The 22532-nt window shown below is 32.8% G+C and overlaps 1 protein-coding gene across 2 annotated transcripts in view; it reads left to right on the top strand.

Annotated features, from left to right (window-relative positions):
• Positions 1-22532, top strand: part of LOC136027032 (chloride channel protein 2-like) — a 172142-nt gene that overhangs the window by 127110 nt on the left and 22500 nt on the right. For both annotated transcript variants that reach the window (XM_065703946.1, XM_065703948.1), the window contains 6 exons: positions 964-1066; positions 5839-5970; positions 10072-10234; positions 13600-13830; positions 14327-14464; positions 21042-21162. In XM_065703946.1, the coding sequence (XP_065560018.1) occupies positions 964-1066; positions 5839-5970; positions 10072-10234; positions 13600-13830; positions 14327-14464; positions 21042-21162 (888 nt within the window). The remainder of the gene's footprint in view (positions 1-963; positions 1067-5838; positions 5971-10071; positions 10235-13599; positions 13831-14326; positions 14465-21041; positions 21163-22532) is intronic.

Raw genomic sequence — 22532 nt, 5'->3', positions numbered from 1 at the left:
ACTTTTGAACGTCTGCTAGGGTCTTAGGATGGTTTTTCTTCGTTAAGTACAGCCATTTTTCTCCTTCTTAAGCAAGTTCTCCTTCTTTCCTGTAGTTTGTTAAAGTGAAGGCAAAGTCTTTGCTCCATTATCAGTTATAGAAAATGTCTAGTCCTCGTCGCTGGAAAAATTTCATTTTAGATATCTATTTGTGAATCATGAAACAAAGGAAAAGACTAGTCGAGTATTTTTATATAAACTTGATTCTGCCAACTATCTGTATATGAGATAAAGTGTACGTTTCTAAAAATGTTTGTTTCCACTAAGAAATCAACCTACATGCCTGAAAACTAAGAATAAAGAAAATTAAAATAAGTTGAAACAAGACAATAGCCGAGTACTAAAACAACTCAAAAGCTAAAAATGAGAAAAAAACAAAACAAAAGGGATTGAAAATGCGATGTTATGATAACAAATTTGATTGAGCTGAAGGTCCGAGCTGCACACAATAGCAGACAGAGTGAGCTGACACCACGTTATATTTGCGAGTGCTGTCAACTCATGTCAATCATTGATGAAGGAAAGTTGCTTAGGCTGCCAAATATAGTGTGCCGGGATTGCTTACTGGGAATTTGGTGAACTTTCGCCCTTGTATTCATATACAAATATAAGTATATATATATATAGTACATATATATATATATATATATATATGTGTGTGTGTGTGTGTGTGTATATATATATATATATATATATATATATATATATATATATATATATATATATATATATATATATACATATATATATATATATATATATATATATATATATATATATATATATATATATATATATATATATATATATATATATATATATATATATATATATATATATATATATATATATATATATATATATATATATATATATATATATATATTTATATATAAATATATTGAAAACACTATTCCATTGCAGTCGTTTCATCTACCCCTTTGTAATTTCACTGGCCATCACAAGTATTTATTTCCCTCTTGGAACAGGGCAGTTTATTGCATCGAGACTTACATCAAGGCAACAGGTATCGTTATTTCTTCCTTTTGTGAAATATTAAAAGTGTAGTGGATGTCATTATGGGCTCAACCATATAGATAAACACAAACTTATGCAGGCTGTAAAATTATGCAAACAAAGAGTGCTATCTTTTTTCTTCTTTCCTGAATTTTCTCTCTCTACGATATCTTACTTATAAAAATACACTACCTATACGATAAAAGAAAAGCGTATTATAGATACTGGATAAAAAGAGTAAGGCTAAATTTTAAAATCGAATTGAACTTTGGAATTCCTATTTCTATCACTTCTTCTTGTATCTTTATGGTTTTAGCCAGAGCCTGATAATATTTTTTATCATTTTTTTTCTCTTGCAACGGAACAAGTTGTTCTTCTTTTTACGTTTCTATTACGTTATTACATATTATCTTTATTATACATATTATACCTTATTACCTTTCTATTTCTGATGGTAGAGGTCTGATGGTCTTACGTTTTCATATTTTTGTAATGAAACAAAAAAAACTCTTATTTCCATAGTGAACTAATAATTTGATATACTTATGTATGGTTCAAGTATATATAAATGATAAACCCTCGTCATTTAGACGTCGGCACTAGCCTATAGTTGAACATGTACTTCTGAAGGTGGCATGCCCGAGAAAAACTTTTTCAATCTTTCGTTATCGTTCAACTTAATGACTAGTACAGTGGAGCTCCGCACAAATGAATGATACATAGCGAGTTTATGTTTTTACTGTCATTTGATGGTTGTCACTCTCTCCTTATAAACCAATTATATACCCTTTAATAGCCAACCTAGCATTCAATATTTAAATTAACATCCCAGGGAATCTGAAGTAAGCAAAAATTTTGAACCTCAGATAAGTTGGAATAATTATTTGAATAGAATCTTTACCTATGCCAATTGCACTAAGGTCTCTCTGGCTCAAAAAAAAAATATGATCAAAATATCAAATATAGACAAAATATAGCTCTTTGTACCTTATCTTTTGCACCATTTTGGCGGGATTTAAAAGCTTGAAGGTTACCAAATGTAACGAAGAAAAGCTGATAGGCCAAAAATAAAAAGAAACGAAACATTCATTTCAATCACTGTTATTTGTCCTTAAACCAAGGATCCCTAACGAGATAAGTTATAAATTAGACAAAAATCTATGATTTGTTTTTGTATGTTTATGCAAATGAGGTGATTGAGACGGTTTGATAAACACTCTTTGTTCTCAGCAGTGGAGAGCCTTTCTCCTTGAAGGCCCAAAGAAAGCTGGAGAGAAGTATCAGGAAGCCGTAGTTGACCTTGTTGAAAAATAATCCCCTTCAAAGTGGATCCAGGTGTCCGGTAAGGACAAACCTTAGCTCAATGCCCAGTGTAATAAGGCTATGCGAACGAAGCAATAGTCACAAAAGCGATTGTCCTCTTCGCAAAGAGCGAAGAGGACAAGAATACATTCATCAAAACACGAAGGATGCAGTTCATGTAATTCGGAAGTCCCTGGTTCGGTATAAGGAGAAATTTGCCACCAAGACTCAACATACTTCGGCTAAAAGTTGGTTGAGAATTGTCAAGGAAGCTTGACCATCATCCAAGGGGACTTCAATTCCTTCTCCACAGATTAACGGGACTTTGGTACAAGATCCATAGGAAAAGGCTGAAGCTGTTGTTAAGGCTTTTGCTGAATTCTTTAATCTTGATGAGGACAGTAGAGAAGTGCCAAGTTTTGTCGGACCAAACCTTTACTGTACTGGATTGTGTGAATTTTTCTGTTCCTAAGATCCTCTGCATTTTGCAGCATCTTGATCTGACCAAATCCATCGGTCCTGACAACATAGCAAATGTTTTCCTCAAATTCTGAAGTGCCGATATTGCTGGACCGTTGTCATTACTTGTCCGAATATACTTTTGCTCTGGAACCTCCTCAGAGACTTGAAAATCCACCCATGTTATACCTTCCCCAGAGCCAGATGGAGATCCAACAAGTGTGGGCTCCTGTAGGCCTATTAGCCTCCTCTCCTGTGTTGGAAAAGCCTATGAGAGCACCGCCAATAAAACATTTCAACAGTTGCTGGAGTCAAAGGACCATCTAGGTGATCGCCATTATGGATTTCGGAGGAAACACTCAACATTATACTGCCTATCAGCCCATCATCAGGACTGGATCGAACTTCTGACAAGGGAGTACGACACTAGGCTGTTGTCATTCAATGTTGCAAAAATTTTTGACAGAGTATGGGACCGTGGTCTACTAAAGAAACTCCATGCGTGTGGTGTTCATGGATGTCTCTTATGAGCGTCTGAGATCTTTCCTTCAGCTCATTCATTGCGGGTTGTGCTCGACGGGTTTATTTCCCGGGAATATTCAGTGAAAGTAGGGGTTCACAAGGGCAGTGTCTTGAGACCCACACTATTCCTTATCTACATAAATGACATGGGAGACATCCTTGCAGGCCCTCTGAATCACTTTGCTGACGATACTACGACCCACTCAGCCATCCCGAAACACGAAGACCCAACATAAGTCTCCCTTTCCCTACAGATAGATCTTTATGAAATCTAAAGGTGCTCTGATACATGGATAATCAAGTTCAATGAATCAAATGCAAAAGAGCTGCTTATTACCCACTTTAAAAATGCCGCATGGACACCATAGTCTCATTTTCAAAAATTAATCTGCAAAGGGAGTCGATGAGCTGAGGATGAGATTCGTCTACTGGGGATGAGATTCGTCTACTGGAAACGCTAGAGCCAACTTCTTCAACTCTAATTACGCCGTCATAGCTGTATAGTGATTTTTTACTTTAATTTTGTTTTGTTTTTTTCTCTTTGTCGTGATCCGTCATTTTCTTTTTGTAAGAAGATAGGGTTTCAATAAATGATAATAATAACAATAACAATAATAATAATAACAATAACAATAATAGTAATAATAATAATAATAATAATAATAATAATAATAATAATAATAATAATAATAATAATAATAATAATAATAATAATAATAATAATAATAATAATAATACTAATAATAATAATAATAATAATAATAATAATAATAATAATAATAACAATAATAATAATAATAATAATAATAATAATAATAATAATAATAATAATAATAATAATAATAATAATAATAATAATAATAATAATAATAATAATAATAATGATAATAATAATAATAATAATAATAATAATAATAATAATAATAATAATAATAATAATAATAATAATAATAATAATAATAATAATGATAATAATAATAATAATAATAATAATAATAATAATAATAATAATAATAATAATAATAATAATAATAATAATAATAATAATAATAATAATAATAATAATAATAATAATAATAATAATAATAATAATAATAATAATAATAATAATAATAATAATAATAATAATAATAATAATAATGATAATAATGATAATAATAATAATAATAATAATAATAATAATAATAATAATAATAATAATAATAATAATAATAATAATAATAATAATAATAATAATAATAATAATAATAATAATAATAATAATAATGATAATAATAGCAATTATAATGATACTAAGAATTTTAACTTAATTCATAGGTGTTTCTGAAATAATACAAATAAATCGTTTCAACAACTTTGAATACACATAATATCTCATGGTTTATTTCGCAATATACTCTCTGATTCTTATCTTAAAACCCTTAACCGCTCTTGAAAAAATATAGACTAATCCCTTTTATCAACTGAATGCACATAATGGGTTTTGATTCAGCTTAATTTACCCCTTAACATACCTTAGAAGTTGCGATAGATAATTCATAGATTGATTTGACTAATCCGAGGAAGTATTGAACTGAAGAAAATCCTAACAGAAAATTTATTTCTGTTTTCAGCTTCAATGTATAAATTCCCTGGTTGCAATTTTTTCTTTTTTTCTTTTTTTTTAGGCACGACCATGTCTTTGAGTATACGAAAGGGGTCGTTGAGATTTTAATTGAAAAATCATAGATAGTTCAGCGACCAGGTTATGTATTAAATTTTTGGTATCATCTTTTTTTTCATGACAAGTTACTGTTAATGAACAGAGTTTTGAGTCAGTCAGTCCAGTCCAGTCCCTTGTTCTAAGACGTTGGAAAGTGTTAATAGAGACGTTTGTAGGATTGGTTTTTGGAACACTCTTCTATCAAATAGTCCAAAAGGAAAATTATCCAAATATATCAAAACTATATTTTTAATTCTAAGAAAAACATGAATGTGATAGTGCTCCTACGGTTTTGGGAGCTACCGCTGGAGCAAACTTTGAGCTTGAAGATTTTTGTACATAGCTTTTGTGCTGTTCCAACAGGGGCTTAATATTACCTCTTATCTTAGAGTTATAAAGTGTAAAATCTTCTTCACAAGGAATTATTTTGACATATTTATAAGTTATTATTTCAATAGCAATAAACCTGTGCTAGAACATTGACTAAAGTTGGAGTTTTTCTTGCTAGAAGTAATGGAGATCACTTTATGAAATGGGACACTAACATATGGAAAAAATAGAGGCAGAAGAACATCGTTCAAAATATTAGTTTGGCTGGATTTGTCTTCGTAGGATTATTTTGTTTTCGCGCTATCTTAGTGTGGCAAAATAAAAGTTTTACGTTGTGTATATGCAATATTCCTTGTGAAAAAGAAACTTTAAAAGATAAAATGACTTATGAAGCCATTTGGCCAAAGAAAGTACGTTACCGGATATTCAACTCAGTAGTAATCATTTTTTAAATTCCTACTTTTCAGGTTAGATCATTATTTTCGAATTTCACATGGGGAAAGGACAATTTAACTGTAAGTGAAGAAATGATTGTCAATGAATGGCGAAGTGACTACTCATCCATCTATTTCAATCTTGTCACTTTTATAGTTACTACAGTAAGTATAGGTTTCATTTTGAAAACAAAGTACCAAAGCCTGCAAAGTATTTTAATACCTTATATAATTTATAAAACACTTTGAATAAGCAAAATTAATGAGTATAATATTATATAGATATAATACAAGGTAATAAGAAAATAACTTTGATCTTAAAATTGAAAACTTTAGGTAACGTTGAGGGGATGTTGAACTACATCAAAAACAACTAGTTGCATCCGGGTTATCAAATGATATGTCAAATCAAATGGCATGTTAAATATTTTAGGGGTATCTAAGGGTATTAAGTTGAAACTTTTAAGGTATGTTAAGGGTCAAATTAAGCTGAATCAAAACACATTGTGTGCATTCAGTTGGTAAAAGGGATTTGTCTATATTTTTTCAAGAGCGGTTAAGGGTTTTAAGGTAAGACTCAGAGAATATATTGCGAAATAATCCATGAGATATTATGTGTGTTCAAGGTTGTTGAAACGGTTTATTTGTATCATTTCGGAAACACCTATGAATTAAGTTAAAATTCTTAGTATCATTATTATTGCTATTATTATTATTATTATTATTATTATTATTATTATTATTATTATTATTATTATTATTATTATTATTATTATTATTATTAGTATTATTATTATTATTATTATTATTATTATTATTATTATTATTATTGTTATTGTTATTATTATTATTATTGTTATTGTTATTATTATTATTATTATCATTATTATTATTATTATTATTATTATTATTATTATTATTATTATTATTATTATTATTATTATTATTATTATTATTATTATTATTATTATTATTATTATTATTATTATTACTATTATTATTATTATTATTATTATTATTATTATTATTATTATTATTATTATTATTACTATTATTATTATCATTCATTGAAAACTTGTCCTCATACAAAAAGAAAATGACGGAGCACTACAAAGAGAAAAAACAAAAACAAAATTAAAGTAAAATATCACTATACAACTATGACAACGTAATTAGAGTTGAAGAAGTAGGCTCCAAGCATGTCTTGAAATCTTTTAATTGTGTTTTTTCATAAGTTTAGCCATCTACATAGTAGGATCTACTATGCTCAGACTATCGATGAGCTTTGAACTGGGTGTTCAAATTCCATATCACAAGAGATATTTTGCGAAACGGAAGAAAGTGGAGCAGATTTTCAATTTATTACCATTAGTAAGAATTTTCCAAAAGGGTGCAATTCAGAGGATGTGGGGAGAAGTCATAGCGTTGTACAGTGTTACAAGATAACGGCGATTGAAACGAAGCTTAGCAGAGACCATGGAAGCATATGAAGCTGATATGTGGCGTTCGATTCCTTCTGTTAGGAGCTGACGAGTGTGAGAAATGGTATTTCTAATGGGAATACCAAGGTAAATTATCTTGTCAGAAGTGCAGATCTTTGAATTACCAATTGCAATTTAATAAGAAAGTGGGTCTTTACAGTAAAAAAGTACAACGTCTGACGTTTCAGCATTAAATTCAAGACCAGATTTTAAGTATTCTTCTTGCAGTTTTTGGAAGGTCTCAGAAATTTTGTCTAAAATTTGGCTTATAAATGTCAACAGCATAAGTTACTAAGGAGATATTGAGGCCATAAAGAGCGCAAGACATCTCACACTGGTGCTGAGCTTCGAGGACATAATTAGTGAAATAACAAAGTGAGATAATTGCACCTTGCTTGGCTCCTCTTTTAACTGGTACAGTTCTGCCCACCGGCCTTTCCATTTTGTCTTACTTAGGAGGGATTTTAAGACCGATGATATCCGGAAATACTCCTCTTTTAGCACCTCCTTAAAGCAGAAGGGATGGATCAGAGAGTCAAAAGCTTGGCGAACATCATGACTCGCCAAGGCCAGTGAACTATCTGTACAAGAAGTATTGAGTAGAGCATTAGTAACAACTGCAAGGGCGTCTGTACATCCCATGCCATGTTGAAAGCCAAATTGATGCGGAGGCGGATAACATTTTTTTTTTAGGTTCTCTTATGAACGGTAGTTCATAAAGATTGCATCAACTGGATGATACAGTCACGAACCTGAAAGATGTGCAGTGAATGGAGGCTTTTCGCTTTTTTTGCTTTGCAATAAGAGAAAGATCTCCGACGTAGAATGTTGACGGAACCAAGCCCTTTTGTAAAAATCATCTGCAGCAGTAGCATGAGGTGTTCTAAAAGCGCAGGACCACCATTTTTGATATATAGAACGTGAACCCCATCTATGCCTCCTGACAGCTTTTGCTTGAGGCGCATAATAGTGTCAGCCACAGACGTTACGGATATTGTAAAATCAGAGTCAGAGAATGCATGCATAAACTGGTCGAGCTCTTCAGTATATTTTTCTTCAAATTGGGGGTCTGGTTGAGAGAATATATTTACAAGGTGTGCTGGATCCCTGATTCCAACACAATTACGGGGTATTTTAATTACGGATGGATCAGACAGTCTTTTTCTTATTTGTAACCTAAGGAATACGTGTGGAATTATAAATGAGAATAATCACTTAAATAAAAATTCCTCCGTGATTTAAGAGAAGATAATGAAAAAAATGAGATTGAAATGGATTGATGTAAATATTTCTCCAATATTTATGAAGATAACTCATCGACTGTGTATGATGTTTTATTAAAACACTTCCAAAGGTATAAATGAAATTTATCCTCTCAGGAGACTTGAAACAGCTGGAATAAAATCCGTTAGAAAATCATGAATTGGTCTGGCTATTCTCAATTCTTTAAACCGAAAAAATAACTTTATAAAGTATTCTAAGGTGAGACATATATCATTAATTTTCATCAATTTAAAACTTGTTGTAATATATTAAAGGAATTAAGACGAAAAGCAGGAAAAATGTATTTACAAGATAAATTTATAAAATAAAAACATGAAATCAAAAAAATTTAAACATGTAAATTCCCTCCTGTGTCAAAAAGGTAAAATAGAAGTTATTAATAAACCAAAAATTAAAAGGGGGGATTTGACCACCTGTTTCCCAAATTACTATATACTTATTTTTCTAATGAAGGTGCAAGACTATGTAAAGATACTCAGAAAAGAAATAAAAAGGTTTCCAAAATAGTTCAGTCCGAAGTTCTAGTGGATAGTAAATTGATTTTTAATTCTTGTAATGTAAATAAAGTATAAAAAATTATCAGTAAAATGTATTCCGATCCGAGTGGTGTAGATGGGATTGTCCATGAGATTGCTAAGTCGGTTCAGTCAGTTATAACACCAATGTTTATGTCATTTTATATTTAAATCAATGAAAGTGGATTTTTTCTGGAAGCTCTAAAGGTCACTAAGATATCACTATTATATAAAGGAAGTAAGAGAGATAACTTTTCAAAAAAAAAAGTCCATTTCTGTTCTCCCTATGTTTCCAAAATATATGATTAGTTGATTGAATTTAGGCTAAATCAATGCATTGAACAAAATACAATTCTTATAAATACTCAATTTTACTTTTAAAAAAATCTATGAACCAAAATTCGAACTGAATGGGTGTTCCACATCTGCTGCAAATGGGATGACTTAAGGAGTACCCCAAGGGTCTTTACTAGGTCTTTTTTTTATTTTGTTTATCAAACTAAGCATTAGTTGTCAAATGCTGGTTTAGTACTTTTTGCAGATGTTACTTTTTTGCTTTTTGTTGCTTCATCAGTTAATCTACTTTTTGATCAAATAAGAGAGGCTTTGACTGAGTTTATTGAGTGGGCATAGTGAGCTAAATTGTTAGATTATTTTATTTTGCTTTTTTTACCCGTATATTTTCTACGGCTGCTCTCTATGGACAAGTAATTTTGTGTCATGTTATAAAAAAAAATACAGAAAACCAATAATAAAGCTCTTAAGCTCTTATCACCTATAATATTCACTACTTGCAATATTAATAAATGTTACATTAAGTCAAATTTCGATTTTTCAAAAATTAAAGATAATCAAGGTAGCGCTTTTACATGTAATAATGGCCCAATTTGCAAAGGGGACTTATATGGCAATTTCAAAATTTGTTCTAAGAACTAACTTATTGAATTTTGTTCTGCTATTTAATTAATTGTGCATATTTTTTACAGTTTTTTTTAACTATTGCTGCATCAACGCTCCCTGTGCCATCAGGTTGCTTTATTACAATTTTCAAAATGGGCGCTGGCTATGGGCGTTTGGTTGGCGAATTGGTTGCACTTTGGTTTCCAGAAGGAATTAGAGTTGGGTCCTATGTATCTCAAATTTTGCCAGGTTTGTTTTTTTTTTGTTTTTTTTTTTTGCACCTTACCAATTTTTCATGCAACAAAATACACCATTTTGACCTGTATCAAAAGAGTGGATCATAGGCTTAAATTAACCATAAATTAGCTTACAGTTCAGTTTTTCGTGTAACAAAACTAGGTATCAGGTTAAGAAAGTTAAGAAATCTGTTTAAGAATTGAATTAAGGAATACAGGATAAGAACTGAGTTACTGTTAGTTAAAGAAACTTCTATTCAGGAATTGTGGCTTAACATCGCTAGCAAAGACAAACGTTTTTCCTTTTCTCCTCTGAATTTCAATGATTTTTTGTTTCTCGGACGTTCAATATGTTGTCATACAGATTGAAATTGCTCATTTTGTGATTCCTTGAGATGATAAAATATTAATTTCTATATATAGATTAGTTTTTCCAAACTCCGAGAATGGCTAAGCAAACGTTTTTATTTAACAAAAAAAAAATACCAACTCTCTTCTGGCTTTGGATAGTCTGACTCACTAGAAAATCTATGACCTAGAAAATCACTAAATCAAAGGATACTGTGAACTATAGAATATAGTTCCTTCGGCTCTTTTGAGCTTGAGATGACTTAAACATGACTTAAAAATCATGACTTAAAAAAAAATTATGCTGCTTCTTCTGTAATTTCTTGAGATGATAAAATACCATTTTCTGAAAGTTTTGCCACACCTGACATCTAAAATAAATAAAAATGTAATTTTTCACTGTTCAATCGGGAATGAATGTATAATTAGTTTCGTCGGGATTTTTAAAGCTTTCAGCCCCCTGAGATGGATGGATGAATGATAGAAAATCAATCAAAAAGTGAAATCATTTTTATACATTCCTGAAAAACGCTTATGCCGGGTGTCCCTTTCATTCAGACTACTAATCTTAGGTTTTTCTCCAATTTGCTATAGATCAATGGCAACTTGATTTGAATTCATAAATTGTAATTATAAATGCTGAAAGCAGTCCTTTGGTGGTGCTGTGGATTTGACCTTAGCCTGGTAATACGGGACCCAGAGATCGAATCACGCTGCAAGAATGCACTGCAGGGCCGACACAGGGACCTTAGTTGTCAAGAAGCGTCGTTAACTCTCAAATAAGTAATAAAATGCTGGAAGCTTTTGTCCTTCAAAGCAAAGGGAAAAACCTAAGAAAAAAAGAATCAAAGACAACAAATCTATGGCCAGTAAGAAGAAAAGAAAACGTCTTTAATATGGCCAGTAAAGAAAAGAAAACTATGACAACGAATATTTTCCCTATATAAAGCTAGGCGTCCTTGATAACATATTTAATCTAGATTATGACTATTTAAAAGAAAAAAGGATTTTTAAATGCTACTTCATGATTAAAATAACTTGGGAAATATATAATTTACAAGACGCCTCTTTAAAGACAAGAAAGGAATTGGATCAAAACAAGAAGATGAATTGAATCATGAGTTTAATTTTTAAGTGTGAAGTGTTCAATGTAGCTATTCTTGTTGGTCTTGTATTGACTGACATGTTTGTTTCTGATCTTTTTGAAAAAGATATTTGTACCTTTCCTCTACTAGCCTGTTATTTTTTGGATTACTTCTGTTCTTTATAGTGAAGACACTTTGTTTCATACATGCAAAGCATTTCACGCGAGTATTTCATTTACTCTTCTTCCTACTGGTAATAGATCCGCCAGGTGTTGTTTTCTCGAGATTTTTCGCTTTTTTTGGTCAAGGTAGGACAGTTTGATCTTTGTTATTTAACTTGTCGTTCATCTTAGCTTGTTAAAACCAGCCGCTTGGATACTTCTTAACAAATTTCCTAAATTATCTAAATTACTTTTTGCTGCATCATATCCTTGTCTGGGTAGTTCAGACTTTCACTTACAACCATATTTTACCATAAGGCAACAAAATACTTTTTATTCTTGGTGTAAGCTCTTCTGCAATTCAAAAGAGATACCAAAGCCAACTAAATACCTTTTATTTTCCTTACCTTGAAAAATGCCATATTAGTTACATTTGTCTTAAGATTTAGCTTTGTTCTTTGTAATGGATGTAGAAATATACGGACACAATTGTACCCATACCACTATGAAAGGCCTGGTACTCGAGTTTTGTTTCTTCCTTGCTCTAACACTAAGTTGGCTAAATTTCATATTCATTATGCTTGTGACTAAATGAATTACACATAAAACTACTACCACTAATTGATCAAAATACAAAATATGCAGACATAATTATAGCATCAACACTATGAAAAGAATTACGTTTAACTTTTGTTTATGGCTTTTTCAAAGACCAAGTTGGTGGGATTTCACATTCATTTATTTAGCAACTAAATCAACTATATATATAAGACTAGCACCAACTGTTGAAATATTAAAAGTGACAAAATCTTTCCTCAAAGAAGGGGAGTAATTTTTGATGGAGTGGGGGGCAACTTCGCCCTCCGGACCCAATATTTCCTCCTCCTAGACTTCCTTTTGCCCCCCCCCCAGTTGTAATTTATTTTCTAAAAAAAATCTTATCAAAACTAAGATAAGCCTGCATAATTCAAGTATCCAGAGAAACAGGTCAGATTTCTTTATTTTTTTTCCTTTATGATAAAACATGGACCAATTTGTCAATTTTCACAGTCATTTTCCCTTTATGTTGGCTCAAAATTTTTCTCCCCCCCCCCATCCCCCCAGGATTTTGACGAAATTACACCACTGCGTCAAAGATATCAGGCTATCCTTGACAACCTAAACGGTTATGAACAGAAATAGGAAAACATACTAGAACAAACTAGTAAAAATGCTTATGATTCATATATGATGACACTAATATAGTTTTGGATTTGACATTAAGTAGGTTTGATTGACTGGATAACTTAGAAGGAATACCTTCCTATCCTAGGAAGGAACCCCTATCCATGGAATCTAAATATTCCATGCAAAGACGATTGGATGACGTGGAGAAGTTACAGAGTTACAATTAGAATCCAATATTCAACAGCCTAAGTGATTGGATGGAAAACAAAATGCATGAGGTATTGCATTATCAAGCGAATTAGCAAGAACAAAAAATACTGTTCCTCAATTTTCTATGAACACTCAGCAGAGCATAGACTTTTGCAGTCAACAATGAGTTTTATTAGACACTAGCGCCACATAAACTGCTTAGGAATTATGTTAGGTTCTTATACTTGATATTTCTTAGATAAAAAGCTTGAGTTTTAAAACATCTAAAAAGGTAAGAAATAAAACCTAGAGAGATCGGTACCCAAATTCTGTAAGATTTATTGTAATCTGTGTAAGCATTACCATGCCAAACTAAAGCAAATTTTTATCTAAAGTGCTAAAACAAGCATTTGCATCCCCTATTTCAGGAGGTTATTCCATAGTTGGTGCTGCTGCATTTCCTGCTGGTGTTACTCATTCAATTTCAATTTGTGTGGTAATTAGCGAAATGACTGGACAAATCAAACATCTAGTACCGATACTGGTTGCTGTTCTTGCGTCAAATGTTGTAGCCAGACTTTTGCAGCCTTCATTGTATGAATCAATAATCATGATTAAAAAGCTTCCATATTTGCCAGATATTCTTCCATCTCGTACACGTATGTACTATTCTGACTTATTTTATGTGCTGTACATTGATTTTAAGTTTAAAATTGTATTTTAGTCAGAGAGTTTGTAAAATTTACTTTTTTTGGCCAACATTCCCCATCAATGAAACAAAAAGTGTCGAATATTATTTTAAAAACAACCATAAAGTTTTAGTCTATTTTTACCTAAATCTCTCAGCCTTTGGAAACAAATTTTAAGTTCTATTCTTTTTCAAAAATTTATCTTGGGGGATTAAGGCTTGAACATCAACTAAAGCCCCATTATAGATGATAGCTCAATAAGCACACTCTCACTTTTCTGTTCTTTCTCTGAAAGTTAATGGCTATTCCCTATCAATTGTCAGTCCTTCTTCTCTATATCTTTTCAAGTTTACATTCCTTTTACTATTCCAGAACAGATCCTGTACCAGTATGCTACTCTCTCTCTCTTCGATTCGTTTTTTGTTTCTTTAGGAGCTTCTCTTCTAGTAACAATCTTTTGTTTTAGAGGCATACCATGTATATGTAGAAGATTTTATGGTGCGTGACGTCAAGTATATATGGAAAGGTATTACTTTCAAGGAGCTACGAGATCTACTGAAAGAAGGGGTGAAGATTCGAGCTTTTCCTATCGTCGACAGTCCAAGTAGGTAGCTTATACTTAATGTTGATGCCAATTTTTCTGGAATTAGTAACGCATCCAAAAAATATTCACCGTTCTATTAAAGTCTTCTACTGCATTGACACCAAGCCTGTATCCAGGAAAGGGGTAGAGGGTTTGAAAGCCCCTCCCTTCCCCGAAACGTTTGGCCGACTCGTAAAAACGTAGCAAAATTGAATAATAACAAATTTTTTATGCATTTTTTAAAGCTTATTTTGGTAGATTCCCCCTCCCCCCCCCCAAAAATTTGTTTTTGTAAACAAAAAGACAAACAAATAAATAAAAATGTTTGTCTTTTGTTCTTTTTTCTCTCTTTCTTGTCGTATTGTCGTTTTTTGATTGGTATTATGGTGTTATGATTTAAATTGTTTCTGTTTTCTCTCTCTTTTTTTATTTATCCCGTTGATAAAGGCTCCTGGATTTGGAGTTGAAATATTTGGAAATTTTAATTAATTAAGGTTTTCTGCTGTGTTTTGTTTCTGGTACGCTTTTATTGCGTTTCGTTCACTGTTTGATTAATACAAAACGTTTTTCTCTCTTAAGTTTCAAAAAGAAAAGTATTTTGGTCTAAGAAATTAGCCACAGAAACGAATAAGAAATAATAATGGACTGCTGCAAAAGTAGATAGGAAGTTAAGAACACTTTCTGATTCTACTCTTTTTAAAATGGACAATGTCTGGAATTTTTGAATAGAATTGACTGCATTTAGTAAGGTTTCAAGTGGGCCTGAACACTTACATGTGAAGGTAGAGAGCTCAGAGAAAGGGAGCATGCCTATGAAAATTATTCTTCTTGTGTCCTATTTTCCCAGCAAACTTGCCAGGTAGATTTAAAGCTGATTAAGTCAAAAAAGAGCATACCACTATTCCTGCTGAAAATATTGTGAGAGGGAGGGTAGAATGAAGGTACCTTCAATCATGAACGTTAAGTTATTGGGGGGGGGGCTTTGATTCAAATTCAAGGTCAAGTAATGTGTGGCAAGAATAGAGGCATAGCTCGATATACCCTGACAATATCCCCTTCATACCCTTAGGCATAATTGAATAATAGCCACAGTAGTAGTATTAGTGTTAGTAGATCTAGTTGTAGATGACACTATTACTAATACCAGCTAATAGTATTAACATATTGCCTTTGGTCAGTTGAATATTCTTCTTATCAAGTTCTGGAAGTCTCTAATTCTGGATGTTACATCGCCGATACATCTCTTTGATAACCTTTATATTCATATACTTCCGGAAAATTTTGTCTTAACGGTCTCAGCCTTACAAATAGTTTCAATAGAAATAGTAGTTGGAGAAGTAGTAGTATTAGTAGTATTAGTAGTAGTAGTAGCAGTAGTAGTAGTAGTAGTAGTAGTAGTAGTCCCCCTTTCGACAATCTTTTCATCTTAATACTCTAAGCCTTACAAATAGTTGCAATACAGACTGCAGTTGGAGTAGTTTAGTCGCAGTAGTAGTAGTAGCAGTGATAGCAGTGTTAGTGGTAAAATGCACATATTACCTTTTGGTCAATTCATCTTCCCCTTTAAGCATTTTCTGAAAGTTCCAAATATACCCAAATCTATTATGAGATACGCCCTTTTGACAATCTGCATTTACATAGTGTGTCTTAATTTAGTTCAAGTTCCCCCTCAATATTCTGTAAAATTTTCAGCTTCATGAATAACCTAACAGTAGTAAGAGTAGTTGCAGCAGCATTAATACCAATATTAGCAGGTACATCTTGTCTTTTGGTCAGTTGAACATCCCCCTAGTGATGCCCCAATAGCTTCATCTTGATAGGCTAAGCCATTCCAAAATATTGCTGATTCATCTGTTTCAGCAATCTTTATGTACATTACATGTTTTGATTTATTTCAACTTTTCCTCAACGTTTCCTCAAATTTTCGTGTTTTGATTTAGTTTATCTCGCCCCTCAACATTCTCTGAAAAGCTCACCTGAGTGCCCATCGTCTTTTCTGAAAATAAAGGTCAAACATGGGGAGAGGGGACAACCCCAAAGGCATAATTACTGGATCTTTTAATAATGATGAACAAAACGACTGCCTACAAATTTGGGTTGGATGTGCTTTTAGAAATGACAGGCTTGGGGGTGGGGGTCGCCCTCAAATCACTTTTGAATCTCAAAAAGGGCTCTAAAACTTCTGATTTCTAATTATATGAGCCCCATCAGAAGTTTTTATGGCCACCCAATCCATATGAACCACGCATCCCCCCTGGCATAGCTTACAACCCTTGCCTTTGGACTCCAGAGGGTCTACAGCAATTTTGAAGAAAATGAGCATCTTACAATGGTGATCGGATTAGTTTGGAAAAAAGAGAGCGTTAAGGAGGGGGGGGCTTAATGTCCTTAAGCCCACTTTTGAATCTTAAAAGGGAAACACAAATTTCAATTTCTAATGAAATTGGCCTCCTCTGAGGTTTGCACGACCACCCCTTCCATAAGAACCTTATATACCACGGGACATAGCTTATAATCCTTGCACCGCGACTGGGGAGGGGATTGTGCCAATACCTGAAGGCCTTGCAATATGATTTTTGGTTTATTTTTAGAAAAATGGCTATTTCAAAATTCCCATTTGATGCATTTTCGGAAAAGTGATGTGAGGAGGGTGGGTATGGCTAGTTACGATTCAATTACTTTTGAAACTCTTAAACAGGGCACTAGAAATTATGATTGCCAATCGAATGAGCCCCCTCTGAAGCTCATAGACCATCCTTCCCATAAAAAAAAACTTATACGCTAATAATGTGTAGCTAGTATAACACGGGCCTTGCCCTTAGGGACGTTGGAGGGGGTTGTCATTCTCAAAGACATAATTACTAGACGTTTTTACTATTCCGAACAAAATGACCAAGTCAAAATTTTGATGAGATGTTTTCAGGAAATAAGTGGCTTGGAGGGCGGGCGGTTACACTCCAATGACGTCTGGCTCTTAGAAAGGGCACTAGTACTTTCAATTTCCAATCGAATAAGCTCCTAGCGAAGTTTCTAAGATAAATCCTTCTATGCGAAGTTCCTTGATCATAAGATAAGAAGAAAAAATAGATAAACAATACATTGTGCCTACATCTCTCTTTACTTCGGCAGTACTATTGTACTGCCTATAATATCTGGTCCTTTTGAGTTTTAATTATTATAGAAATTAATTTCTACTGAATCTATTTCTTCATCGTACTATATTCTTTGGACTGTTTGGAACAAAATGGCTATCTCATAGTTTCAATCAGGTGCGTTTTTGGAAAAGAGGGCGTCGGGGGGGGGGGGGTTAGTTGCCCAACTATTACTTTTAACTCTTGAAGGGGAGCTAAAACTTTCAGTGTCCAGTCAAACGAGCCTCTTCTAAAGTTTTTAAGACTACCCCTTCCATAAAAACCTTCTATGTCATCGGGGCATAACTTATTACCCTTACTTCCATTCCACATAATTAGTGGACCTTTCAAATATGCTGAACAGACTACCAATCTCAAAATTTTGATTGGATGTATTTTTGGAAATGATGGAGATAGGGGGGAGGGCTGGCTGCCCTCCAATCGATTTTATTGAATAAGCCTCTTTTGAAGTTTTTACAACAAGTCAATCTAAACAAAGTGTCTCGGTCAGAAAAAATAATTAAATAGATAATACATTATGCTTACATCGCTCTTTACTTAGCGAGTGTTATTGTGTTGCCTATGATACCAAATAAATAGGATTCATTAATTTTCTGTTACCCATTTACAAGCCTGGGTTAAGTTGCCTAATTTCCAAAACGGAGGGGAAACAGTTCCTAAAAGTCAAATAATCTTACTGAAAATCAAACCATCAGATTCAGATTATCAGACAACTTGTAAAGAACAAAACACGGAATTTTGTATTTTTTGCCAGAATTAAGATCACTTATGCGTGTTTATTTGTTTTTATTCTTTGATTGTTTGTTTTTGTTGTTATTTTCCCAGGAGCGATCTTTTTGGACAAATGGCCCTAGAATATCGGGAGTGGGCTCATTAGAATGCAGTGTCCTTTTCAAGTGACTACAAAGATTGAAGGGTAACCATCCCCCCTCTCAGGTCTTCCTGTTATTGGGAAGTGTGCTTACACTTTTAACTTGGGGGGGATTTTCTGATGAGGAATTTTCCACAAGGAGGATTTTTCATAGGGAGGGAATTTCCTGGGGGCTGAACTTTTCTTGAAAATTTTATACTGGGGGTACTTGCCAGAATTCATGTTTTAAATTCGTTTTATTCATCTTAATTTCTCTTTGCCTACTCAATTTTACGTGTGGAGATGTTAAAGGGAATTGTCCGAGGTAAATTTTCCTCGAGTTTGAGTTGCCAAAATTATAATTCCGTGGGAGGCAGGGAGGGGGGGATTTTACCAAGGAAGTGGAGTTGGATTTCCGGGCATTGTCTTAGAGACGATCAGAAATTAAAAAAAAATTTGAGTTTTTTCAGCAGAAAGTAAGAAGCATATTTAAAATTTAAAAGGAAAGCAATTATTACGTATATGAGTGAGTTTCCCCGGTCCTCAGCACCTCGCTCTATATGCTGAAGTTTGGATTTTTCTCAATTCTTTAATAACAACTCTTGAAACACAAGGATTGCTTTGATAGAACAACAAGGGGCTTTTTTAAAAGTACTAAAAAGTATTGAGAGAGAGAGGTCTTGAGGAAAAGGCAAACTCCCTCAGATATGTAATAATTTCTGTTCAATTTTAGCTTTAATGCTCCGTGCTATATGTTGAAAAAAAACTGTTTTATTTTATTTAATAGTTTCAAGGAATATATTTCCCTGAATTATACATATTAAGGGACCATTAAAAGAAGGGGGGATGAAGTAAACTGAAATACTTTTCAGAATGACATATGTAAGTGTTTTAGAATTGTTAAAATTGGTTTTCTCTTTTTTAACTAGTCTAGAAGACTGGAAAACTAAATACCAATCTTCAGCCACAGTACAAAAATGTAGGAAATGAAACGGCAAACTTGAGAGAAACCAAAGACATAAATGGCTTGTAAAAGAAGGTAATTTTCAATTAAAGATTGAAATAAAAAGATAATGCTAATGTTCACGCCTTATCTAGTGTGTTTCTTAGAAAATAAGCTCAAAACTTTACAAAAACTTTTTTTGTTATCTAATACTGCAAAACCAATATTTCATTGCTGTTTGGTAATATCTTAGTAAGTATGACAAAAACATAAGATGGAGGCACGTGTCTAAGAATAAAACCCTGTAATTATTCATTGTATTATTTCAGTATTATTCTATTTAATTATTATGTGTTTTATTTAATGTAATTGTTTCAGTATGTAGCTCCAAAAACGTTTTGATTTTTCTTGTCTGATACTGCAAAACCAATATTTCCCTTGCTGTTTGGTAATATCTTAGTAAGTTTGACAAAAACATAAGATGGAGGCACGTGTCCAAGAATAAAACTGTAACAAATGACGTCTTCCGTCCAAATGAGGCCTTTCCTAATTTTAATAATTGATTGTCCCAGTTATTATTATTATTATTTAAGAATTAACGACGCTTCTTGACTACTAAGGTCCCTGCGTCGGCCATGCAGTGCATTCCTGCAGCGTGATTCGATCTTGGGTAATTTTCAAATTTAACAATTTTGAATTTGTATTTTGGGCCATTTTTGAAACTGATGGGCTATGATAGAGACTACAGCCTGGAAAATCGAACGCTCAGAATTCAATAGGACTGAATTCCAAGGGAAATATTTTCGAATTCAACGTCAATATACAAAACCTAAATTGAAAAAAAAAATTATTTCTTGGTCCTAGAAGGTCAAGAGAGAGTAAATTAAAACATGAATCAAAATTTCTATTTGTCTTTTAAGTTACAAAAAGATTAGAGGGCAACTAGTCTCCCCGCCCTTTTATGGTTCTTTTTTCTCCTAATACATCCAATCGTAATTCTCTGTAGAGGTGGCTGACTTTCCATGGGGGGATTTTTCTACGAGGACAAGGGTTCCAGGGGAATTTTACAGGGACAACGAGAATCAATATATTCAAGCCAGCCACAAAACCGTTCCGGGGCCAAGCTGCTTCAAATTTTTGAAAATGGTGCTGGAATTGATTTGAAATATTGGCCCATAATTGTTTTCTGAAGTGAGAAAACGGATTCAACAGGCCACAAATTTGGGAAAATTGCTTAGGGTCATGATTTTGGAAAAGTATTTTTCATATGAATGACATCACAAATCCTTAGAAAAGTCATGATAAGATATTTTCATCGAGTGAAGTTTGGTTCCCTGGCATTAGATGTTGCAGCTTCACGCTAAAAGATCTTTTTTCAGTAGCTTATACTGATAACTTAAATAAGTGTGTAATATTAGATAGCATGATATTCAACAGTGGGAGCTGGCTGCACTGGATACTATAGCTTAAGATTATAAGATCCCTTTTTAGTAGCTTGGACTGATAACTTAAGTATTTGTTTAATATAGATAACATGATACTGTTGGGTTCTATTCAAAGACGGGAGCTGGCTGCAATAGATATTGGAGCTTCAGACCGAAAGATCCCTTTTGTGTAGCTTTTACTGATAACTTAAATATTCGTTTAATATAGATAACATGATACTGTTGGGTTCTATTCAAAGATGGGAGCTTCTTAAAGTGCTTGACCTTCATATTGGTAGAGAACGTCGCTTACAAGTAGCTGCTCAATGGCAAGAGGAAGCAAGGACCAGGTAAGAAAATTGTTCGAAACAGACTGTTTGTGTGTATATATTTCTGTATTTATCAAACTTCTGCGTATGCCATGACATCAAGAAGTTCACATTGTTTGCGGATAGAAGACAAGTGGCAATTAGAATCAATTTACATAAGCTTGCTGCGTAGTCATGCCATGCCCCTCGGTACTATATATATATATATATATATATATATATATATATATATATATATATATATATATATATATATATATATATATATATATATATATATATATATATATATATATATATATATATATATATATATATTTCTGAAAATTGTTGTCCTAGAATTTTCTTGCGTAAAAAAAAAGATTTATATATGTCACAAGTTTGAGAAAATTGGCTAAGAGTCTTAATTTTAGAAAAAAAGATAATGAAGTCATATATGTTACCACATTTCAAGAGCAAATAGACGTCATATTTGCCTCTGTAGTCAATTTACAAAAAAAAATCGTTTTAAACAGTTTTATAATGCCAAGAGGACAAATGAACAGTCAAGACTGTCAAATTTGAGATAATCAAATGAAGACCCATCTGAGCAGCTAAAGTAGACTATTAAACAAGTTTCTAGAGAAATAAAAGTGATAACGAAAAAGCAAGTATCAGAACGTGTCAAAAAGGAGTAAGAATAAAGAATGGTGTTGTCAGAAGACAAGACGATTCAAAAATGAAAGGGAAGAAGAAAGAAATATTATGTTAGAAGAACAGCGTCATCACAATCTTCAACGCCAACAAAATGTGGCTGAAAACCAGAAAAAACCTACAAAGATGTCACTAACAACGAAACTGTTGATAACAAGTCATTGGGATCCTTCAACGTTTATGTATTCCTTGGGGAGCCCTCTGTTTTCCTGAGGAAAGAGTTTCAAATAGAATAAAAGTAGCAGTGAGAATTACAAGCAATCACTAAACGAAACTGACTCATTTGGAGGTTTCTCATTACAACAAGAATCAATATATACAAGCCTGCCACATACCGATTGCCGTAGTCTGGCTTTGAAATTGGCTGCATAGTTTTTTTTTCTTAACTGGTAAATTGATATTTCTGGCTATTAAAACGATCTAAAAAGGTCACAACTTTAAGGAAGAATGTGTATTTTCCCATGCTGGTTGTATCAAACCTATGATGACGCCACGACATCAAGAAGAAGATCACATTGTCTTTGGCTACAAGATAAGTGACATTGAGAATCTATATAGACAAGCCTGTTGTTTCGCCATGATGGGGCCTGGCCTCGAAGTCGGCTACAAAGTTTCTTTTTTTCTTCTTACAAGTGACAAATTGACATTTCTGGCCACAAAAACGATCTAAATAGGTCACAACATTAAGAAATAATTCT

The sequence above is a fragment of the Artemia franciscana genome, chromosome 5 (genome assembly GCF_032884065.1).
Source record: "Artemia franciscana chromosome 5, ASM3288406v1, whole genome shotgun sequence".
NCBI lineage: Eukaryota > Metazoa > Arthropoda > Branchiopoda > Anostraca > Artemiidae > Artemia > Artemia franciscana.
This window is presented reverse-complemented; position numbering and strand designations above follow the sequence as displayed.